This window comes from Ciconia boyciana, chromosome 3 (assembly GCF_034638445.1).
Source record: "Ciconia boyciana chromosome 3, ASM3463844v1, whole genome shotgun sequence".
In the NCBI taxonomy this organism is placed as follows: Eukaryota; Metazoa; Chordata; class Aves; order Ciconiiformes; family Ciconiidae; genus Ciconia; species Ciconia boyciana.
In genome coordinates this window covers 109,412,170-109,426,276 of record NC_132936.1, presented here as the reverse complement: position 1 = coordinate 109,426,276, position 14,107 = coordinate 109,412,170, and the positions used below count along the sequence as shown (strand labels likewise).

The 14,107-nt window shown below is 42.1% G+C and overlaps 1 protein-coding gene across 1 annotated transcript in view; it reads right to left on the bottom strand.

Annotated features, from left to right (window-relative positions):
• COQ8A (coenzyme Q8A) overlaps positions 1 to 14,107 on the bottom strand; it is a 48,599-nt gene that overhangs the window by 32,240 nt on the left and 2,252 nt on the right. The window contains exons 2-3 of the mRNA XM_072857065.1: positions 3,375 to 3,569; positions 571 to 981 (exon numbers count right to left, since the gene is read on the bottom strand). Of these exons, the coding sequence (XP_072713166.1) occupies positions 571 to 981; positions 3,375 to 3,551 (588 nt within the window). The 5' untranslated portion in view covers positions 3,552 to 3,569. The remainder of the gene's footprint in view (positions 1 to 570; positions 982 to 3,374; positions 3,570 to 14,107) is intronic.

Sequence of the window (14,107 nt, the reverse complement as noted above, 5' to 3'; positions counted from 1 at the left end):
CTGCAAGACACAGTACAGGAAGCCACAGCCTTCACTGAGAGGAGCTTAGGTCCAATTCTTTCTTCACAGCCATAGCAAAATAGCTAGCTAAAGGGAACAGGGCCCTTCAAGGAGAAGATAGACTCTTTAGGTCAGTCTTCAAACCTTTGTAGCCTACAGCTGTCCCCACCTGCTCAACATTTCACCCCAAAAACTGGGATGAAATACAGACCCTTCATTACTGTAACATGCATCAATAAATACATCGAGTCCCCATAGTCCAGTGAATGAAAGGAGAGCGACCGTTAATATCAAACTAACTATTAAGTCTAACTCTGTGTATGCTTTTTAAACATCCTCTCACATCAGAATAGCTGATACAGAGGGGGCAGGTGTGAAAGGGGAGCCTAAAAAGCTATTGACAGAATAAATATCACAGAGAACAGATTTAATTCGCCTCCACAAAAGGGAATAGCGGAAGAGGAATAAGTGAGAGAAATACAGGAAAAGGTGAGTAAGGATAATCCAGTATAGCAACCATAGTACTAGGAATCCTTAATTTAAAAAAAGCAAACAAAAAACCACCCATACCATCTGTTTGTAGGGCTTCTGCTCTGAACCTGTTTTGGCCTGTCTGGCTTTATCAATATCTTCAGCTGTTAATCCACTAACAGAGGAATGGTCTTGGTGAAAAGCCCTATTTTGTCCAAAGGCAGCAGCAAAAGGATTTCCAGGGTCCCTAAAGCCTCCAAATAACCTTGCATCCATTTTGGGAGGGAAAGGCTTCTGACCCATGCCAGAATCTCCAGTCTCACCAACACTTCTAAAAGGTCCATTTGTAGTGTGAGAGTAAGCAGGGCCTTCACCGCTGCGTTCGTGAGGCTTGCCAGGGGCAGTGGAGAAGTCCATTGGAGCGTCTGATGGCTCTCGGGCTGAGAAGTCATAGTCTTTCCCAAAATCCTCACTGAGATCAGTTAAGTTCTCCTGCTGTTTGCCTAGTTCCTGCAAATAATAACAGAAATACTTTAAGAAAAGAACTTAAAACCTGCTCCCTACCCATCCGTGGTCCTCAGAGATGGGCATGCAGCTAGGCTGTCATGTCTCCACAATAAGTAATTGGTAGACACTCTGGCACTGCAGATATTCACAGTACGAGACAAGAAAAAGGAAGAGACACTGAGGACACCTGGGATCACTGGCAGTCTTTCAGCCCCACTGATGGGACAAATTAGTTAACAGCTTCTCAAATACCCATAACTGGAGACGCCTTGTTCTATGTACACTGCCAGGAAGGATCACTAATTATGGAGTTCACTAGAAGCAATACACTGCTCAGAAACAACAGGTGATGGGAGCTGCAATATCACATAAGATATACTTAGGAGGGATAACAAAAAGCTAAACTTCATAATATTCAGTTCTTACCCCTGCCATGCTCCCTCCTCCTATCCCGTCCCTAATCATGCAATGTCAGCACTTTCAAGCCCAAAGCCACCTGAAGCAATACCAGATACCTACTTATAGGCAAAATAAGCTCAGCCTTCCATGGCCATGACATTACCAACTGCAAAACACATTTCATTATTCAACCACTGAACTACAGCAGGGTGTGTTGTCATCCCAAAATAAGTAAATAAAATTCTGTGCTTGAAGCAAGGGTAGCAGCATCAGACACAGCAACACTCAAGGCAAGCTTCTCTGACAGTCTTTTCTGTTCTGTCTTGACCTGCAAGAGCTGCCCCACTAAGCCCAGATATTTCCCACCACTTTTCAATGTAGAAAAAAAAAGTTAAAAAAAGTCAACAGTAGAGCATTATTCCTATTTACTTGTTACTTGATATTTTCTAGTTACCTACCTCAGTAGCGGCAATACCATGGAAGAACTGACGACTATTACAGCCAATCAATAGGGTTTTAAATCCTGCTGTGGTCAGGCAAGCAGGCAGCATATTTTAGGCTCTTTCCTAAACACTAATTACATTTCCCTTCCTTACAGAAAAAAGCAGAACATGGCCTTTCCTGTTATTCAGCAGGTCTCATGCTATTCTGAACCTCAGCATCACAGCTGGGGGAAGAGGAGAAATCTGTTTACAGATGGAGACTGCGGCCACAATACTGACTGATTATTGCAAGCAAGAAGGCCTCTCTACTTCCATACTTAAATTTTAAAAAGCATGACAGACAGCCAAAACCCTGCCACAGATCAAGAGAAGTGAAACATAGTCACTTAACATAAAAGCTTTCCTTTCTGCAAAACAGAAAGCGTTGTAGCTTCAGACTACAGATTTCTTACTGAGCCCTGCTTTGGCAGCAGCTTCTCATGCAACTCATTTACAGAACACAGGGCAAGTGTTCTGCAGGTGTGCTTGTGGGGCCTCTCTTGTGCTGAGAAACATGCACAGAAACAGGAGAACATCATCTCCCTTGCTCTTGGATGCAAAAGGAGGACAAAGGCAAGACAAAGCACTATCCCCATAAACAAACACACTTGGGGTATTTCTACTGCAAGCTTAAATAGAACCAAGGAAACACAGGCCCAGATTCTAGGACTGAAGCTACAGATTGCCATGATAGTCTAAACTCAGTGCATAAAAAAAGCATCAAAACCTCACTCATTAGTTTCTGCTTCAAAAATTATGATCTGAGCTACACTGTCTTTCTAAAGGACAATAAAGAATAATCATTTTTGATTAAGAGAAGTTATTTTCTCAGACAAGCCCCATGTTTTCAAGAGATGGCAACACAGCAAATGTGAAGCTCTTATAAATCCATCCCCATGTCTGGTGACAGAAGCCGCTGCTTAAACGGAAAAAAAAAAAAAAAAAGTCTGGCTTTCCTTATGTTCCTCATTTGAAAATCAGTTCTGAAAATCCAGCCTGGGCTGTAAGTGATGAACATGCAAACACCTGACCCTGAGCCATTCTGAAAAATATCACCTGCACCGATTCTGCCAAGAAAGGAAGCAGCACTGAGATAAGTCTAATTCACTCTAAAAGAGCTCATTCACTTAGTCAAAGAAGAGGTAATCAATGACTGGTTTAAAGGACACTTTAAATAACAAAGCTGGTGTCCAATCTTAGCAAGAGCTTGATCTTTGACAAGATGAGATGAACAGAGCCCGTTTCATTTTCAGCATGTCTTCAACACTCAGTAATGGAAACAAAAACACTCTGCAGTAACATTCCCCTCCCATTCCTCTCCGAGCACCTACTGCACACCACAGAAATCCTGGAGAATTCCCAGAGCACTGAAACATCTGTATTATCGATCCAGCACTTCTGAGCTAGGTTCCAGTTCATGATGCAAGTTCCTACCCACTCTCACAACAAAACCAAAAAGTACCTGAAGGAAAAGCAAAACATCAGACTAGACTGTGCACAAAGAGCTTTGCTTACCTGCATTTTCCCCAAGGCAGAACTGAACTGTTCTTCAGCAGCGGCCTGGAGAGTCCTTGCAATGGTAACTGCATCGCCCCCAAGGAGCACCTGCCGAAGCTGTCCTGCTTGGGTTTCTAGGACTGCTTTACTAAGCTTTGTCAAGCCTCTCATGATCATGATGGCATCACCCGCCATGACTGATGTCTTTCCGTACTGAAAGATGAAAAAGAAGGGGGGGGGGGGGGGAAGAGGTCAAGGAACAAGTTTGCAACCAGTTTCAAGTCACCTAAGAGCCAGTGCCATATCCTAGACAATCTCTTTCCGCTTTGGCAACCAGCCACCCCGGGAACTTGTTTACAGCTCAGATAGCACACAGGCCAGCTTGAATGACAGCTAGTTAGCTGACCTTACCAGGCAAAGCAAGGACTCTCCTTACGACTGTTGATGAGTTAGGATAACGTTCCAGGACTCCACATAAATATTCAAGTTACCATTGACCAGGGGAAGCAAAGACAGGTAAACGTCAGTAACACTGCAAAGATGCAAACATCTGATTCCTTCCAGATGTTTAAAAAGGATTAAAAGCATTAGCATTTGACCTTTAATTATCATCAGGACCTGGAACATATTCTCAGTGCCTGATAACATGGCTGAAGTGTAATCCCATTCCTGCCCTGGAGCTATGCCTGCTCATTTTACATAGCCAAATTTCTTCACCCCTACTCCAATGAGTAAGCTTTGTTTGTCCTCCAAGGGCAGTCTGCTCAGTCCCCAACTTGTAGCTCACTCTGCTACATTTAATGGGAAACTTAAGTACGCTCAGAACACCTGCCTACCGCAGCATTTCAAAGTACTGCACTACAGCGCTAAATTTTTGACTCAGTCACCCTTCCTGTTCAAGATGTACTCCATCTCAGATTCCTAACAGTCTGTGCAATTTCAATGTCTTCAAATACAAACCGGGCACTGTAGGGTGCTGGGCAGAGCGTGTCTGAGAAGAACAAGTTCCATGGACTCCTTGCCTCAGCCTAGAACCAAGCCCAGGCTCAGGACACCGGATCTCCTACACCACTGTGGTTCACGTAAAAGAAAATCAGGAGTGGCCAGGGTGCCAAAACCATTTTGCAAGGGAGATTTTCACCTGCTTATTTCACTCATCTCCCACACCTTTAAAGCACAGTCAGGGTCACAGTTCCAGGGCTGGCTCAGTTGCACGTTCTTCTCACCTTTACTGACCCAGAAGAGAGGGGCATGCAGTTGGCACGAGATGCTGACTAAGGTTCAACCTTACCCATACAGCCCATACAGCATTCTCTGTAATGATTTGGAGAATAAAATGTTCTGGCTGCAATAGGTACCGAGCACTAGTCTAAGGCCACATATTTAAGTTACTCCCTAGGTAGGTACACAGGTACCAATTCATTTTTAGAAGATAACCTGTCAACACCCACATATGCACTATAACTATAAACGTTAATACACTGAAGTGGTACAAGTGATCCTGAGTCCACAGTACACACGGCATTACGCCCTGCTGCAGACCACAAGCAACTGGATCCAGTTACCTTCTCAGGAAACACAAAGCCAGTCTCACAAACATGTCTGCTATATCAGTCATGCAGGGGAAGTAGGGACTGCTATAGCTAAATTTCTGGATAAGTACACAATTTCGCTGCAATCACACAGGAGACGCATGGATTACTACAGCTGAATTTCAGAAACACATTATTATGCAAATGCAGGGTAAACCCTGGTTACTGGAATATTTGTTCAACAACTGTTAATCAGTGATCAAAATCAGGAACAACCACTGTAGCCAGGAAGTCTTATACAGTGCCTGCTTTAAGTACAGTGGTTAGAAGGACAGTAAAGTGTTTGCAACAAATCTGGGCTTAATGGGTTAGCTGTAAAAATAAAAATCGAGCCTACCCAGGTGATTATTCTGTGGTTATCTTTACAAGACCTATCCACATGCTCCAGACCTGTAAGAAGTGTTACTCCGGAATCTCTCCAGCGTTTCATCACTAGGGTTGGTTTTAAAAGTGTATTATACAATGTTAAACTCGAAATCTGCCTGTCAGGTAAGGAAATGTACTGTCAACAGGAGGTGGTTTTTTCCCCCCACATCTTCACACTGGAAATTTCCACATGGATCTCACTCAAAACATTCACAGGCGGTCCCTGCAATTCAGAGCCAGGCAAAGAAACCAGTCAACAACACAGTACTGTCCTAGCTGAAATGAGACCGTTCAAAGGTTGCCACTACTAAGAAATAAGTGCTTTTGTAGTCGCAAGTATTAGAAGCACAGGAAAGCTTGAATGCGAAAAGGTCACTCCCTCCCAAGAAGGGCAACAAAAGGTAATGCAATATAGATCAGCATACACTCAGACAACACACACAAAAACATCCACTTCTAACATGGATTCTTTCTAACTAATGATACTAAAGCCATATCCTCCTTTCACCCAAAAACAGCTAAAGGACTTATCTTGAAGTGACACTTATGATACGCTAAATGTGCATTTTAATAATAAATCTTCCAACAAAATTTCAGGGAAGCCAATGCAACCACAAACGGAACACATATATGGCACAATGCACGCTCAACCCTCCATTGCCGAACGTACCAACAAGCAAAGAGGACCAACTGCCCTTTACAGGTTTGGCTATAAGAGACAGCACTGGGCACATTGTGACTTCCAGTCCAGTATCCTTGTGACTTCCATGCTATCACCCCCACTTTCCTCTGCACAGCAGTTATAACCACCTAGGTACCATGCAAGTGGTTTTTTAGCTCAGAAGCATCAGCGACATGCTCCTATGCATCATTGCCAGAGGACAGGCTATAACAGGCCATTTATCCTAGCACCTTGCTGGAACACAGGCCTCTGTGTAGGAAATAGAAGCCTACAGGCAACTGACTCGCTGTTTTCAATGATCTTTCAGATTCTCTGCAGGTAGCTCACAGACCCAAATGGAAAGCACAGTCCAAGCGCAAAGGCAAGGCATGGCTCAATAAGGACTTTAGAGGTCAAACCCAAGGAGAGTCACCAACAAATAAAGGCTGAGAAGGAGGAACATATTTTCAGAAGCAAGACCATACTCCTGCTTTTTAACAGAATCATGTCTGTAAGCCATCTCCTTCCAGTTCTTCATCTTTTGTACACCAAGTGCTCACCTTCAACGCACAGTCAGGAAAAAGCAGAGGAAACAAAAATAACTATACTGCAATGATTAATCCTTTGGCAATAGGCATCAGGAGCAAGAAAACATTCAGATAATGTCTGTACCCATCATCAAACAATATGAAGGTGGGAGCTAACAATTGCAATGAGAACTGAACTGATACCAGAGGCATTTTCCTCAAGTGGCAGAAATCCCAGGTTACGTAGTTTTGTAGACCCTACATTTAGCAGGACACATTGGTTAATTATCCTGGGAAGGACACAGAAAGCAGAGACTAACAAGGTTATCACAACCAGAAGAGGAAAGCATGAAAGAAAATACATGCTAGATAATCAAGAAGGGAAAAGACTACACACAAAAAATAACTACAAATTAGGAAAATTACCTTTTTTCTTCAATGAAAAAAACAAGAAGCACAAAAGCAAGGACAAGAGACACGAAAACTGAAAGACAGAGGAAGCATGCACTTCCAAGAAGACTCGGACATATCCCCAACAATATATTTGTGTTAACACCCAGTGCAGACAGCAGGCAAGGGATTTTATTCCCCCTCCCCTATGGCAAGTTCTATTCATACCACTACTAAAACAATAAACAAACAGTGTAAGCAAGCTCTACGAAAAACAGATTTAAGGAGTGGTTTCAAATAGAATTGGTCTGAGTGTACAAAGCCTATATCACACTTGACTTGTCTCCTGAGGACTCTTATCTAGCGCTAGCAAAGTAGGACACTGCCAGCATGGAGTATGGACAAGTTGGTCACGTCTACACAAGCTGTCAGAGTGCCTGCTAACCTGGATTGAAGAGGGTTGACAAGTGTCAATCATGAGCTCTTTTCCAAGAATAGGCAGAGTCACCATTTTTGCTTAGTAAACTTCTCACCGTTGAATTAATCTCTGGAAAACACCCAGCATGAGGAGGCTAGAGCCAAGTCATCCTCAGACACCAGACGAGGCCCACACAGCAGGCAGAGGGGCTTGTATAGGTTAGATGCCACACCGGTAGGTAAACCATCTCCTGACATTGCACCAGATTTTGAACCCTGTTGTAACAACTAATCTAATTCAATGCCTGGGATGCTCCTATCTGCAACGACCAGCTGCCTCACAAGCCACTGTCCTGTAGTGACTAACTGCAGCGCGTTTCCTGCCTTCTTCAACATGGCAGACTACTGGACTGAAGGTTTAAGCAAGTATAGCGAAACACTCGGCGTATCAGAGGCCAATAACAGAAACACAAAGCCTCACAACAGGCAACAGAGAAATTCTTATATTTGTACTGTTTTAAAACATCCCTCCCATTCAATCCCTTTCTCTTCCACATGCTAACATGTGCTCCTACAACACACAGAACAGGTTCTGACTCCATGTGCTTTTTTCCAGATGCTTGTACAGTCAAAAACCTTATATATACACATACACGTGCATATACATACATACACATCTATATGATAGACCAAGTTTAAACACAAGGAGACTTCTAATCATACAGAAGTATACCAGAAATATTTCTGAAAGTTTTCTGTGCATGACAACACAGTCTCTCTTTCAATGTAAGGGAATTACTTGTACCATCAACAGTTTGCTATCCACCCCAGAAAGAACCTTATCTACTGTTGAATAATTAAAAAAACAACAAAAACCAAAAAAACATCCACCACCAACCAAAAAAAAAAAAATCCACCAAAACCCTAGCAGTTTTACAGTAGTCCATATTCCCCCTCTCAGGTCTGCAGAAGTTTTAGCTGCCTTCTTTATCTCAAACTTTTTTTTAATAAATGAGAAAAAATGGCAAATATTAGGCTGGACACATAGTAAGGTAGATAATTAAGTATCACGCTTCCAAAGGAAACAAACAGCCTCTATGCCTTCCCCCCCTTCCTATTATCCATTATCACAATCACTGTTACCTTAGTCGTATCTAAACAAGGACTATAACCCTGGAATCAGTGTTATAGCCACCCATACCATCAGAGCGAGTGTGGCAACAGCATGAAATAAAAATAATAAACGCCACAAACAAGACACAGATGAGCAGGTACTCAGCACATTTGTTCTGTGGCCATAAACCAGCAGTTGACTAACTTCAAAATAAGCATTATTCATTAAGCTGTTCTGTAACTGATATTTTACAGATTTTCCCATTTCTTTTTATGTGTGTTGCCATACCAATCCTTTCATGTGATCCTTTCACTCATGGCCTTTTTCAGTTCCATCACACACCTCCCCACCAGTTCCTTTGATACCAGATTTCCAGGTCCCTGCCTAGACATATTTTCATTAGCTAGATTCCTTGGGTTGCAGCGGACCCAAATTTTAACCATGCAGGGCACAGAACAAACTGCATTTTAAAAGGAGCAAGTTGCCATCATCCTTTAAATTGAACTGAAGATCTACCTTGCTTATCCCTCATTCTTCCCCCTCCCCACATCTCCCACAGACTGCAGCTCCAAAAGAAATGTCTTTAAAGATCTGACCTACAACAGAACTAAGGGCTCCTATATTTGAGTCCTGCCCTGTGGCTTTGACTCAAGCCTCCTTAAACTGAATTCATCAAGTCTCTGAAAGCTGCTTTAAAACTACCCTTGCACAAAGCAGTTTGCCAATGCCATTTAAAACAGCTACCTTTGAAGGGCAGGCGGAACTTGTTTACTCTATAATCGTTATAATAGCAGTACATGCACTGATAAAACTGGGTTGTTTGGCAGACAAATGCATCTTTCCACCAAAATTCAGAAGGCTTAGCAGTCATTTTTGGCGAATGACAGCTAGTTCAAAACCCAGTACGAACAATTTTCCCCATAAATGGCTTGACACACAACATAAGAGTGAAAAGAATGCTTGGACACTTTAAAAGTAAGCATAGTCTGCTTTATTTTAGGCACAGATACATCAATGCAAAGCGAATGCTCTGGACTGACGGCTCTATTTACTTCTTTCTGGACAATGTCTGGGGACATGCAAAAGTGTAGTCACAGCCCACGTGCCTGGAATTAACAGAGTCTCTTTCTACCCTGGCCACGGATCTAGAAATAATTCACTCAAATTAAGATCCTAGTGGGCGAGCGCGTTCCCTCATTACAGGCCACTTCCTCTGCTGATACGCCTTGACACAATACACTAATAAATTCTCTCCGGGGCACACGTTGCTTCCCATTACACTGAGGTAGATTCAACTCAATCGCTGTGATTTTCAGGCTACTGCTTACTCACTTCCCCCCACTCCCCCCCCCAAGAATGAATTGTGTGCCTTCTCCTGGGAAATAAGTATTTGCAGTCAGGGGACAAAACATGTTCCATTTACCTCATTTGTAGGCCTTTAAAATGTATTATTTGGGCAACAAAGATTTGGGCTATTGGGCCAGTCCGGAGTTGTATTTATACCTAACATCCTATCTTTGTATTATTATCTACGTTACCACAAAGAAAGGGAGGAAGAATAGAAGAGAACAAGGGAAACCCAAGAGTTTTCTTCTGTTTATGCAGTGCTTAGAACAAGCCATTGCACTGCATCCTCTATGTGTCTCAAATACCATGAATAATTCTGATAAATTCTGTGACTAAAGTTACTTCCCATGCATGTGGATCTTTCATCCAGCAACAAGGACAATAGAATATGAAAATAAATGGAGAATGACCACAAAACACACAGATTAATACGAGATGCCATATTTGAAGCACATACTTAAGAAACAGAACTACTACAAGCTGAATTTACACCTTTATTTGGTTTTACAGCAAGCTTACACGAAAGTACAGTTCACTAGTTCCAAGTCATCCCTCTGTCAGTGTTAGCATACAGCATCACTTTAAGAGACAAATCTCCCACATCCATACGGAACAACTCTAACCAGCGGTATTTATAAAAGGTTACACTAAAGCTCTGCACTGATCAAATCCAAACATTGCACTTCAAACAAACATCTCCCTCCGGGTTTGCAGAGCAGGTCTACGCTCTCGCAGAGTCACCTCACCAGTTAGGGCAGAAGAGACCACTAAAGCTCAGCTCCCAGTCTGATGCACAGCTCCGCAGCATTAAGCTCTGCACAGGTAACCAACAGAGCTCCCCACTGCTCTAGTGCTCTGAACTAGAATACAAAGTATAAATGAGGAAGGTTATCAGTTTGCAGTTAATTTATTTTTTGGCATACACTGTTATGTTGTAATTGTTTTTATTGGAAGTTTTGACTTTCTGAAAGCACACTGAGTCCAATTTAGGAATTGGAAACCAATAAAAAGCTCTGCCTCACAAACAAGTGCAGATTCCTTTAGACTCAAATACATCATTACTTAAGACAAAATTCTTGAGAAAAATAGCAGCTCTTCCTCTTGCATTTAAACACACATCACTCTTCACTCATAGATCTCAAAAAGCTGAAGAAAGGGGACTGATAGCAAAGTTCTCTACTTTGAAGGGAAGAGAACAAGTAACCTACCCAAAGTTACACCGCATGTCAGTGATGGGGTTGGGAACAGACAGCTCTCTCCAGAGTACTCTGATCCTTACAACACACAGCCTATACTTAAATGTTCTTTAAATATCCACCCCGACAGAGCAAAAAGAAACAAGGATTTATAGCCAGTTTGCTGACCATTTTAACAGTATATTGTTAACAGTCATATCTAAATGATTAAATGCCACACCAGCAATGGTTTCTAGTCAGAACCTTTCTAATTATAAGTTTCTGGAAAACTACATGCACCCTGTAACTGTACTGTGCATCTGTCTTCCTCAGGTGTAAGAAGATACTGTGCTTATTATCCTTTTTATACACCAGGACAGAACCATGCACGCTATGTCTTGAGTCACTACGTTACAAAGTCAGTACGAGGTACCCCATGCATGTCTCTCCAGGTGGCATACACACATCCTCTGCTCACACGGTGAGTGTAACCCTTCTGTTATCACCATGAACAGGTCAAACGCCACAGCCTCCCGCTATTGATCCTGCGGGTGTACATGTCTATATAGATCCCATGACTTTCAACCTTGCCCTGGAAGCTAGGGTTAAGTTCAAATTTAGCAACTTACAACACATCCTTGTCTATTCATAGCCCCCTTACATACTAGCGTCCTAGCTATGGGAGCTTTCTTTTTTCTGGCTGTGCCAAAACCTCCCTGTAAGAAGAGGAAAAATAGGATGCAAGAAGAGGACCATAGGCGAAAAAGACTACTTCAAGAAGACATAAATTGATCTCTGTGCTGAAGGCAAACATGGTCTATCAGAACCTACAGCTCCTACATTACAGCTCTGCCACAGTCCTCAGACAATTTATTTGCATCAGTTCCTACTCACCACACGTAGGTATTTTTGACACTAGGCTAAATAAGAGTAGTGAGCTCTATTTCTCATAACTTACTTCTAAATCTAATCTGCAAACTCTCATACCTGATACAGAATCTGTAATCTATACAGAGAGAGCATAAATAATTGTAGATTTTATGAAATCATATTCTATATAACATAGAATAAACATACTGCTTTTCCAAACTAGAAGAGCCAAAGTTTTCAGCAACTTATATAGGTGCCTTTGCAAATCCCACTCCTCCCAGAGCAACTTCTGAATGACCATGCTCCCCAAAGCTTTGCTATGCAATATAAAATTCTAGGTCTACCAATTTTAGAAGAGTTCTCTAAAAGGAACACTCAATCCACTTGCAGCTTACTGCCCAGTCATTCTCTTCCATCTCTTTCCTAGTCCTGATCATTCTCTTGATAAGCACTTTGACCATATCAAACTAAAATGAGGATTTAATACTCCCAAATGGCACAAGTCAGACAGCAGAAGAGCTGTGACATTTCAGAATACTACATCAAGCCCTTTTATAGTACATTTGTTCAGCACATCCAGAAACACCAAGTTGTGCAACTGGTTAAAAAGGAGCCGTGAATAGCAATGAAAGGGGCTACATAAAGATCTAATCTACACAGAAAACCAGGACAAACTGCAGAGGCAAAACAAACATAGTAAGAGAACTTTGTAAGTGGAAGCTATCACCTGCACAACACAAAACAGCTCTAGGACCACCTAGATCACAACCAGACCACCATCATCTTTCGTGGTGTCTCTACATAGTCTTTAAGAAAAAGACATAGCCTTATGCAGTTTCCAGAAAAAAACCCACCTATGTTTTAACTCTGTATATATGTCCAGACTTGTTTAGGTGGACATATGAATTAGTAAAGTTTCTAGAAGCCAACTCCTCAGGTTGACAGCTAAGTTTTTCAGAGCAGCTAGTGTTATTTTCTATAAAATAATGTGAGAAGCACATAGAACACTTCAGATACTGAGTAACTGGGAATTTAGCATGCTTCATTTAGCTCTGCACTTCTACTGACTGACAAAACACAAAAGCCATTAAAATAAATTGCAGAAACACAACCGTGCAAAGAAAGGGCAAAACTTGTGTATCCTGTTATTTCTTTGTCTTTGTCATCAGCTTATTAGATTGGTTTAATTTTGCCGTCTACTGTAAGGGAGGACGGGGAGGGGGAAGGAAAGAAGGAAGGAGGGGAACAAAACAAGTGGCATCTAAAAAAATTGAGAGCAGCTTTGAATCCAAAGATAGCCACATGTCAATAAAATGAGTTTTCACTGCTGGGTGGGAAAGCAGACACTGACTAAACCCCCTCCCTCCAACTACTGTGCTTTACCATTAGCTTGCATTTTGGCTCCACATGCAAATAACTTATTTTCTTCTTCAGGTACTGAAGGAAAGCATGCACTCACAGAACAGGCAGCACTTTAAGCACTTGTATAAAACAAGTTGAGAGAGAAGCTACTCTTCTCCTAGAGATGCTCCATCCCAGAATACAGAGCTCACTAAGCCAAAAAGCTTCCTATTCCAGACTCCTTTCTTAAACAGTTTTAGAGGGAGAAAGCCAGGAGACCTACATACACACAGGAGATAGGATACCCAAATACTGCTTCAGACTTGCTACCTCCATCCTAAGCTGGACTGTTCACCCATCAGTACGCGTAGATTTAAGGAATAAGAGAAATGCTTATTCATGCATCAAGCTGAGTCCTGAGATGTGTTCAACAAGCCAGCTGGACCAAGCAAGCTATACCGTGCACACTGACACACAAGAGATCACGAGACACAGGCCATCCCTAGCATCCCTGTTTAAACAATAAACCCCCCCACAGACACACAAGAAAAACAAACCAATCTTTACCCACAAAAAAAGTTCTGTAACCAACCAACCAGTTTAACACAAGCAAAATTAAGAAGCAGGAATTCAGCTGCTGTCTCTCATCCCTCTCAGTTTCTAGAAAAATAATACAGCCTGACGAACAGGGCATGAAACAACAGACCACCACTTGCCTGTAAAAGGACTACTGGGGGACTAGAAGCCAAAAAAACTTCTGTTCTTGCTGCATGGATGCAATATGAGCTATTATTAACCTGCTCTAAATACCACAAATGAAATAACCAGAGCTGCATTGCATAGCACAGAATTCTCCTTGACAGCAACGAAACAAGGTAATCAACACTCAGATGGTAAACATGTAAGGGAGTTCTCCACATCTTCTGACCTTTTCTTCTACTTATCACACTG